Source organism: Macrobrachium rosenbergii, chromosome 16, assembly GCF_040412425.1.
Source record: "Macrobrachium rosenbergii isolate ZJJX-2024 chromosome 16, ASM4041242v1, whole genome shotgun sequence".
Lineage (NCBI taxonomy): Eukaryota > Metazoa > Arthropoda > Malacostraca > Decapoda > Palaemonidae > Macrobrachium > Macrobrachium rosenbergii.
The window spans coordinates 64334831-64345834 of NC_089756.1; the positions used below are offsets into that span (position 1 = coordinate 64334831).

The 11004-nt window shown below is 36.8% G+C and overlaps 1 protein-coding gene across 1 annotated transcript; it reads left to right on the forward strand.

The window, feature by feature from the left end:
- Positions 1 to 241: 241 nt before the first annotated feature.
- LOC136846978 (piggyBac transposable element-derived protein 4-like) lies at positions 242 to 3722 on the forward strand. Its single transcript, XM_067118235.1, is given in 2 exon segments — positions 242 to 3268; positions 3271 to 3722. Coding segments are annotated over 2 exon segments (1578 nt in total). The 5' UTR covers positions 242 to 2142.
- Positions 3723 to 11004: the final 7282 nt, after the last annotated feature.

The following is an 11004-nucleotide window of genomic DNA, read 5'->3' on the forward strand; positions in this document are numbered from 1 at the left end:
AGCTCAGTGGTCTGTTTAAACTTTTTTAATAATAAAAATAATGCCCGCAATTGGATGTGGTACAATTTTACAGACTCAAATAAAGCAGGAAGTAAAATAGAAGAATTCATTGATTCATAAGACATGTCCTGTATAAATGATAACGAAATCAGCACATATTTTTTTGAAAACACATGGAACCTTTTCCTCAATCGACTTAGCTCTATCTACAACAAACATAGTAGACAGATTGGATTGGAATAAGGTTTACGACTTGCATAGGAGTGATCATATCCCTATATTACTTTCATTATTACAAAATAATCCCACTAAGTATGTCCCTCATTATAACATTTATAAAGCAGATTGGGAGCAATATGAATTCCACACTAGGAATATCCCACCATTTGAATATTTAAAAGACCATAATGAAACTTATAAATTTCTTGTTGATTTCGTTACAAATGCTGCTGATAAAGCAATAACAAAAACCAAATCTCTTCCAACAAAACACAAGGTCCCATGGTGGTCTGAAAAACTAACAGAATTAATAAAAATAAATCACCAAATTGGAAGATGATTAGATAATCTGAATAGAAAGTTCAGTAAATTTATAAAACTTTATCGAGATTAGAAGAAAATTTACAAAAACTGACCATATTATTATTAGAAATTGATACAGTAAAACCTCTTACACAACAAAATATCTGCAAAATTTAAAAGAGAAGTAATTCAAGAAAGAATCATTTCATGGAGGAAATATGTATCAGATCTAATAATTGATTGATTAATTGTACGTTATCTGACGTCACAACTACCAGGGTCACCGACTCCAAATACTAAATGTGATTTTTTCGCTTTTATAGTATGTTATAAAAATTAAAATGAAAATTCTGCTAAACAGAACTACATATAAATTTGATTAAAAAGAAAAAACAAAAAAGAAAACTAACTAAAATAAATAAATAAATAAATATATAAAATTCTGCTAAAAAGAACTATTATTAACCCTTTTGGTGTGCCTGTCGCCTGTGAGCGACGAGAGTTAATTGTAGTGGAAGCACGTGCGTCGACTCTGGTTTACCACCATAGAAAAAGTTTACCCTTAAAATTACTGGTCCATTTTCTTCTGTTTACCATCAGAGAAAACTTGATGTCGATATCTAGCACCATCTGTCGGTGGCGTCCCGAAACGTAACAATAACAAATAGACCTCCAGAGCTTCTCACCCAGCTGGACAAGAAATAAATTGTATTTTGTCTATTTATTCTAAATAAATTGGTATGTTTTGTGTATTAATGCATTTTTTTTTATTGTGAATCAATGCTGGTTTAAAATGATGCTTGATAAGTTACCACAAGCTCATGTAATTGTAAAATGAAGCCGATATAATGGCCAGAATCTAAATGTTATTGTTTGGCCCTTTAACTGGCCATTTAAATGTCAAGCCTTTTAATCGATCATGGATGTACACAAACATGTGAATGAGTAATCTACGTATATGCATTTTTGTTAGCTTATAATATTGTATAGACACATACTTGTATTCATATATATAAATAAAGAAACAGAGGAAGAAGTGGGAAGAGAGAAAGGACGAAGATAGCCTAGTCAAGCCATGTATGCCTGCGTGTTTTGGTAGGCTAGGATTCGTCATTGTTCCGGAAATAAAAAAATGCGTGATTTAGGCCAGCTAGGCTTCGTGGACATTGTCTGGGAAATAAAAAAATGAGTACTGATTGATTTGGCAACTTTATTTGGGAAAAGTTGAAAAGTTAGTACTGATTGAGCAATGTAAACTAAATTCCCATAAAACCAGTCATTATTATTTGTTTTTGTATTTCCTGTCATGTATTTGCTTCACAAGCACAGCTGTGCAGGTTAGATTACTTTTGGTATTCTGCTTCATTTTTACATTTTTATCCAAGATAATGATTGTTTTTATGCTTACTGTGGGGGTTAGGTTGGTTTTCAGCCCGGAAAATTTTGAACAAGAGTTATTGTTTGATCAATGGTTTGTTACCACTGATCAAGCAGTAACTCTTACCTTGTAATTTGTAACAGTTTACATGGTTTTGTGTCTATTACCTAGGAAAGTTTTTTTTTTTTTTTTGCTTTTGCCTTTTATTTATAATTTTTGTTCATTTTAAATTTTAGATTATCATGAATCCTTCAAGAAAGCAAGCAAGAATTTTAAAAACACAAGAAGATATTTTGAGGGAGCTTGAAGAAATAAGAGCATCTGACAGTGAAAATGAGGATGCATTTGAGGAAATGACTGATTTATGGGAAGGGGACAGTGAAGAAGATACTGATGAAGCAGAAGATATGATTGAAAATATGGTTTCAGAAGAGGAGGATATTGCAGTTCCAACCACTAGTAATTACCAAAGAGCTGTAGAATGGCATAAAGTGGAAGATGTTGTTTCAGTAAACCCCCAAATATTAGATGAAATTACAGATTTTACAGGTGATCCTGGTGTAGAGGGCATAGAAAATCTTACTCCCTATGAGTGTTTTTTGAAACTGTTTCCCTTAGAAATATTTGAACATGTGGTTATGGAAACAAATAAATATGCTGAGATGATGATAAATATGAGGCGTCCATTCCAGTGCAGATCCAGATACAATAATTGGCACCCAGTAACAGTAGAAGAAATCAAAGCATTTGTTGCTGTAGAAATAATGATGGGTATTGTCAAGAAAGCAACTTTAGCATCATACTTTGCAGATCCTTTTTGGTTATCAAAGACACCAGGTTTTAGTGAGGTGTTCACTAGAGACAGGTACCAGTTGATACGTGCTTTTTTACATTTTGCAGACAATGATGCACACAAAAGTAATGATAGGCTTTATAAGGCGAGGCTAATTCTAAATATTGTTCAAAATTTGTATACAAAAATTTACAGAAGTAATAAAGAAATAGCTATTGAAGAGACTATGTTGAAATTCAAAGGCATGTTGTATTTCAAACAGTATTTACCTTCAAAACCAACAAGATGGGGGATAAAACTCTGGTCCCTTTGTGATGCCAAAACTGGATACCTTATGCATTTCAATGTATATACAGGCAAGGAAACAGTTAATCATCACCCTAGTGAAGGTGGGTTAGGTACTAAGGTTACCTTAGCATTATTAGAAGGGTTTGAAAATAAAGGCCATATACTCTTTGTGGATAACTTTTACACAAGTGTAGAGCTTTTTAGTAAGCTAAGGGAGAGAGGTGTGGGTGCTTGTGGCACTGTTCGTGTAAATAGAAAGGGTCTGCCCAAGGAAATGGGAAGAGCTAAAATAAAAAAGGAGAACTTCCAATAATATGGACAAATAATGAAAATACAATGGTAGCAGCAACTTGGCAGGACACAGGCAAAGTGAACATGTTGTCAACTGTTGGTGATTCAGGTGTGACAGGGGTAACAATAAAATCAAAAAAAGGTGATAGAATTGTACATAAACCATCTGTTCAAGCTTATTATAATAAATATAAGGGAGGGGTGGACAGGTTTGATCAACTGTGTGCAACATATAATTTTAGCCAGAGGAAGAAGAAATGGTATCAGGTTATATGGCATTTTGTTATAGAAGTGGCTTTGGTGGATGCAAAAATAGCTTATGGTATCCAAAATCCAAATAAAAAACTAAGTCAGCGGAAATTTAGAGAACAGGTAGTAAATGGATTGTTGGAAGGTAGCAAATGCGATGGAAACATCTGCAGCGAATGCTGGAAGACACTGTCGCAGTAGGGCGCAGCTAAACAGCGAGTGTCCCAGCAGCAGGAGAAGCAATCGCTGTTTGACAGGAAGGAGAGGTAGGTCGATTGTGAGTGCCATCACATACTGACCGCGGTGGGAACGCATCGCCGATGTGACAACGGCACTCAGACTTAACCGAATGCAACTTGTCGAGGAGGTTATACGTGCTCTCAACAACCTGAATGTAAATAGCGCCATGCTATACTTGTGCATTGTCATCAGCAGAGAGAGAATGACGGTGCCAGTGCCACTCGTGAAACTGGTACTTTACATTAATATTCACCACGCTAATATTGGTGGACACTGCTACCGATGTGATAGACGAGGCTATCGAATATGTGGCGAAAGCAATCTGGAAGATAGACTAAACTTGTGAAGGCTCAGGTTGGCGATCACATCATTGCGCAGTGTATAGATCAAGACTCCGGAAGAACTGGTGAACATGGCCAATTTTCGAGAGTATCCTGGCAGGAGATAGGGTGGTGGACAAATCGTTAACATTAATTCGGGGTACAACTGCGTCAATACAGCTTTAGAAGCATACAGCATACCGAGGGAAAATGATGATCCTAATCCGCAACCTCACCCGAGATGAAAAGACGAATAAACTTGAAACGCCTACCATTAAACACACGCCGGCTAATACCTGTGAACAGTGATACTTTCCAAAACGTTACAGAAGGATAACAACCTTAATATTTATGAAGGCTAAAATTGAGGAAGTGGTCATGGAAAGGACAGAAAAACACTGACAGTGCATCTCGCCAGAAAAGGGGGCAATAAATCATGTCCCCGACTAGTTCCTCTACTGCTGATCACTGATGACCATGTCGCCCTCATCAAGCATTTGCCAACCTTCGTAGATACTTTCCACCGCCAACTGGAGAATGCGCGACTACGTGGAAGCAGCATGTGTTACAATTGCTCACTCTCTTCAAAACTCCAGCCATTCGCAACGCGCCACACCCAAAGATGTTCAACCCAACCACTGTTTAAATAGTTTAAACAGTTCACCAAAGTGAAAGCGCTTGAATAAAAGCTCACACATCGCTTCTCTTAGATTTTGAGGCTTACAACAGACAGCCGGAAGAAGAAGATGAAAACCCAAGAATCGTTTTCAAGAGAGCATACGCTCATTGCCACGTCATCATCGATAGCAGAAGCGTGCTTATCATCATGCACACAGAGGTGTAGGTGAACAGTGTCGACGATTTTCAATAAAATTGCAAGAGACTGGGCCAGTTTATGTGAGAGGAAAATAAATGTGAAACAAGTTGAAAGATCCCTACCCATTTTAGTACATAATTGATCATATGATGCCGCCCTCATCTTGAAAGAAGCGTCCGCCAAACACAACTTTGAAATTTTGAAACGTGATGGGGGTACATTTTATGCACTGAAAACGGGTAACATCCGATTGATGGATAGTTTGAACATAAGAGGATCGCTATCCAGTCTCGCTTCGAGCCATATTAAACAGAAGGGGTCACTGGAAATCACACGTCGGATGTTTTAAGTACGGGTAAACAGTATTACCCCATATGATTATGTCACAGGTTTCAACGTGTTGAAAAAAACGGGTGTCCCTCTTAAAGTGCATTTCAATTCCTCACTGACGGGGAAAACATACTCCGACGGCGATACGAACACGCTCAAAGTGTGGAAGGCTGCAAAGTGTACTAACTCGTTTGATTATATACCATTTATATTTGGTTATGGATGTGGGATTATTGTGCGATGTTTACTGCTTGAGGAATGCCACGCCAAGAATTTAATAGACCATCTATTATTTAACCTCTACCTCTCTCTCTCTAGATGCATTTCTTCACTCTTCACAAACACGCCTCCCCTAATTTCTGACGGGAAACTTACCAGTTGATTTCCAACAACATTAGAGGTGGTTTCTGCAGTCTAATCCAAAGACGCATAGCCAACAACTCGGAAGTAAACTCTAATTCTAAAATGGGTGACAAACAATCATATATATTATATGTTGATTTCACTAGTCTTTATCCCACAGTCATGAGCAGATATAAAATGCCTCTGGATGAAGTAACGGAGCTCTCCCCTGCCGAACTTGAGAGTTTTATCGCCAGCGATATCACGAGCATCAATTCGCAGGGGGAATACGGTTACTTCATCCTCCTCGATACCAAGAAGGTTAGAGACGATGTCGCCCTCCGGACTGATGACTTCCCTTTGGCCCTGCACCATATGAACGTGACTTTCCAACACCTCTCCCCATACACTAAAAGTCTATTGGAAAAATTCAATGTGAAGCTGCCTAAGAAGAATGTCAAACTGGTGGATACACATTTGCCAATGTGCAACCATCTGATCTGTCCTCTTCTTTTACAAACGCTGATAAGACTCTTCGGGTTGAAGTGGAGAGGGTAAGGAAAGTTTACAAGTTCAAGCAGGGATATTTGCGGGAATACATCACTGGAGAATGCAGAGAGAGAGCGAAAGAAACGGACCCCGACAAGCAGGAACACCATCAAAAATCTTGATGAATGGTCTTTTTGGTGTAAATTCATTAAAAACCCTTTTAAACTATTCCACCAGGACTGTTGTTACTTCACTAACTAAACCCTCGCTGCTTAGAAATGTGTCTAAGCATACGACAAATCTTTTGAGAGGTTGGAGGAATACCGCACATTGTGAATCACTGCAAGGAGACTGTCGTGCTGAATCCCTGATCTATATTGGATTCAGCATACTGGATCTTGGCAAAGGACATGATGTACAAGTTCGCCACGACGTGCTCTTCAAAACTGTATGGCGGGAGAGTTAAGCTTCTGTACACTGACACCGATAGTTTGATCTCTCTCCTGAAAACGGACGCATCTCACACGCTAATTGAAGGATGTGTCTGGAAACCCCATTTGGATTTGAGTAACTTCCTAAAACTCACAGCGTATGACAGTTCGCTACCAGGGAAAATCCCGGACTTGTTAAAGTCAAAACAGGAGCTGAACTGTTATCAGAAAATTCATCGGTGTTAAACTCTAAAGTGTATTCTTACGAAACACAAAACAGTCGGTGCAATACTTTAAAGGATTCAAAGTTGCAGGAAAAACCATTAGTCATAGTCAATAACTGGATGTAATGCAATAATGAGATTACGCACACTGCACAATTTGCAGATGATGCAGGGAACAATGTGTCACACCCAGCAGAGAAAGGTAGCTTCCATGTCCTTTAGAGGACAAGAGATATTACTCACTCCATTTAAATCTTTCGCCACGGACATCCAATACAGATTGCAGCGAAGGAAGTTAGAGAAGCCATTAGCGAAGATGATGACACATCACCTCGAGCACCATCGCCGCCTCTTCCTCCACCTATGCCACATACATCCAGAATTCCCGATGTACAACCCTTTACTCTGGTGATTCAGTACCCCCGGATAAAAGGTTGTTCTAAAAGACGGAAAGTGGACAGCAAATTGGTGGATGAGCAACAGCAGCAGCAGCAGCAGCAGCTGTTGCAACCTGCATGGGCTAAGCTGATGCCCTTCCCACCTGTCAAGAGAAGACGCCTGAGCTTTAGTAGACGTGTGTGAGAAGAATGTACAGTTTTTCACCAATGTAAATATGTACCAGGTATGAGTATACACGCCACCCACTACCTAAATGCCTTGTTTGTATGTACCGTATATACATATATATATTTATGCTGTGGTTTTCATAATGGCACTTCCGTATTTGTGTGTTGTTGTATACTGTATGATTTGTTTCAGATGCGCATATGCCGTGAAAAGTTAGCATGAAAGTCACAGTGATTAAACGCTGTGTCTTGAGACGCTGTATGGTTTAGAGAAGGGACGGTGTGCTGGGCGTCTGAGAGGGACAGAGGCTGATTGTTCATTGTATAGTGACGCAATTTGTTTAGTATTCAAAACTTGCTGAGACTATCACCTTCTCCATTAGCGTACAAGGCGTTATGGGACTCGATCAAAACACTGATACAGAGGAGTCCACACTCAAGAGACCAAAAAGCGCTGTGAAAGGGAGCTGCATTTTTCCGCTCCGCGTCTCTCTCTCTCTCTCTCTCTCTCTCTCTCTCTCTCTCTCTCTCAGGATTATGAATGTCCCGTTTTAATGTAACTGATATTTTGATAGACGATGGTCACTCATATTCTTTAACGGTTTAGTTCCTTAGTAAATGTGTCTGAGTTATCTGAACAGTGTATTTTATTAAGTGTGTGTAACGGCACCTGGTTAAAGATTATCGAAGCATTTAGTACCAAGGTATTGTAATATAATTATTGGGTTTCAGTGCACCAAAAGTAATATTCGCAGTGGTTATATGTAAAGATACTTTTTCAGTTTTAATATTTTTCGTGTTATATGTTTTATGCTTATCTCTTGAAGAATTTTTCTTTATGCATATATGTGATGTATTTGCTATTGCTCAATTTGCTTTACATTTTTTTATATTTAATCTTTTGCAGAGTATATATTTGTGTCTTTTGTATCCACATTTTACATGATTGATTTATTTGGTCTATTTTGTTTAACACTTGGGAATTGGAAGTTTTGTTACTCAATTTAAATTCTTCTTGAATAACCCTTTTGATTAATTAATAAATTAATTTCTGATTTAATTTTTGACTGATGATTAATTCAGATTTAACTAATTTTTCAAGTAATAAATTTCCCCTGAGACTGTTAATGTCATGTATAATCTTTGAATTTAGAAATAAATTTTTGTATTTAAAATATTATATCAGTTTCATTCATTGACCCACCAGTAATTTTGATTTGAATTAGAGATAGAGGGTAAGTGAGAAGATGTTTTCAAGTAATTGAAGTGAGCTCGAACCAGGGAAATGAAATAAATAGAAATACTTGAACTTTTATAATGTTAATGGAGTGACGCCCTTAGATTTTACCTCACACCTGTTTAACGAACTTAATCTGCTTTCTTTCATGATTGATAAGTTTATAAGGGATAACTGTTGCCTTTAGAAAATCAGTCAGTCTTGTATGTGTGATGAGGGTTCAGGTGTCTGGCTTTGTGAGGTAACGGCACTGTTGAATAAATGGTAAGTTTGGTAATCAAATATCAAGCACTTAGATACCAGGTTTGATTTTAAAGAACAGACACTGACAATTCGTCACCATATATATGAAATGGTGCACTAGACTCGGGACAAGCACTTAGATACACCAGGTTTGATTTGAAGAACAGACACTGGACCATTTCCCATATATAAATGTGCCTAGACTCGGACAAGCACTTAGATATCAGGGTTTGATTTGAAGAACAGACCGACACTTCACACAATATATAATGTAATTTTCAAATAATGTAAATATGTTTTATGGTCAGAGTATTCGCATCACTCGCTCTGTGAATAAAAAACAAATGCTCGCTTGTATATAACCATCACCAGCTAAAAAATATACACATGTATATGCCCTGTAATATATACATATGTCAATAAAAAACGTTATTTATTAAAATTAATTTTCTCTACAACCTTCATTTTTCTCTACAACCTTCACCTTAATATATAGCAACACGCAGATCATCGCATCCTCTCAGTACACCTTTGAACTTCTTAAACATGGAAGCTGATCCTTTCCAAGGAGAAATCTAAACCTTTTCGCTGTTCCTGCCGATTATCATAGCAGGTTTCAGCAATAGTGGCAAATCTGTGTTGTGTCAAAACATAATAGAATGTATGAGGCTAACTTTCACTGTATTTTATATTGTAAGAGTGAACACCTCTGAAAAAGTCATCACACCATAAGCACCAAATTAAAAGTATCCAAAGAGATATTGAACCCTTTCTCATTACACGGAAAGAGGAGTGGAGGGTGGTAGTAAAGGACTGTTATTTGTACTTGATGATTGTTTTCTCGAAGCTAGCGACACAAATTCGTGACCTTAAGCATTCACCGCTGGACGGCATTCTAATATATCGGTGATCTTCATAACCCAGAACGAGCCAATTCGGTAAATTAGTAGAAGCATCAGTCCAATTGCCCCCATTACATCTCATGAAGAATCGTGACATTGGTCAAATTGAACGGCAGGCAATCGTTCGTCATGGAGAGGTGCAGAGTTTTCGACATATACAAAAAGCTTTAACATAACCGAAGCACGTGTTATCTATTAGTAGATTCTCACTGTCAACACCTGAACTGTTAGAACAGAACCGAATATTCTCGAGAGATCAATATCAAATCGCTTTACAAACATGACTGAAGAAATAGCTAATGACTGCTTAGGGATTTATATATGGCAAATGTGACACAATCATCATGTTTCAGCGGGTGTGAATTATTTTCTTTATTTATATATATATATATATATATATATATATATATATATATATATATATATATATATATATATATATATATATATATACAATAACATATATATGTATATATATATATATATATATATATATATATATATATATATGCATATACGGATTTAACATCCGGGTTCTCAGAAAGTCTTTATGAAATTACAGCCAGTCCTTTTCGTCCCTTCCTTTGGCTTGGTGCTTTACCACTGCATTCATGCAACTGCCAGTAATATAATTCATCCCCTAAGTCAACAGGGGAAGGTTGGTTTTAAACGGTGATCCCTAAGTCCGCCCAACCGTGAATCGACTTAGCGACTTGTTTTGATAGGCGAAGGCCTACTAATTATACCACAAGTCCCAAAGTCCGATGTGTTGTATACTGTCATATATATATATATATATATATATATATATATATATATATATATATAAATATATATATATATATATATATATATATATAATATATATATATATATATATATATATATATATATATATATATATATATATATATATATATATATATATATATAAAACAACTGTATGTACAGTATATATAACTATGCAAACAAATGTCAAGACAAACTCACTCTTACAGAAGCAAATAAATGAAAAGAGACCAACTTTGCGTACACGCATACAAATGTGTGTATAATATATACGCACTAAGTATAAAAAGTAAAAAAATAAAAACAATAAAAATGCTAGAAAATTCTGCATATAATCTTCACTGCAATCATGCACACACCCAGTTTATGTCATGGAAGTTCGATCACACGCACACACACACACACACACAGCAGCCTCTAAACAGTTGGGCGTTTATCTAAACAGTGGGCTAAGCAATTTCAAGAAAATTTAGAGTTCTTGAGTGCATTAACGCTGGTGATTCCATGTGGTAGCAGTTAATCTTAATATGTGTTTAAATCTGGCAGAGGAGAG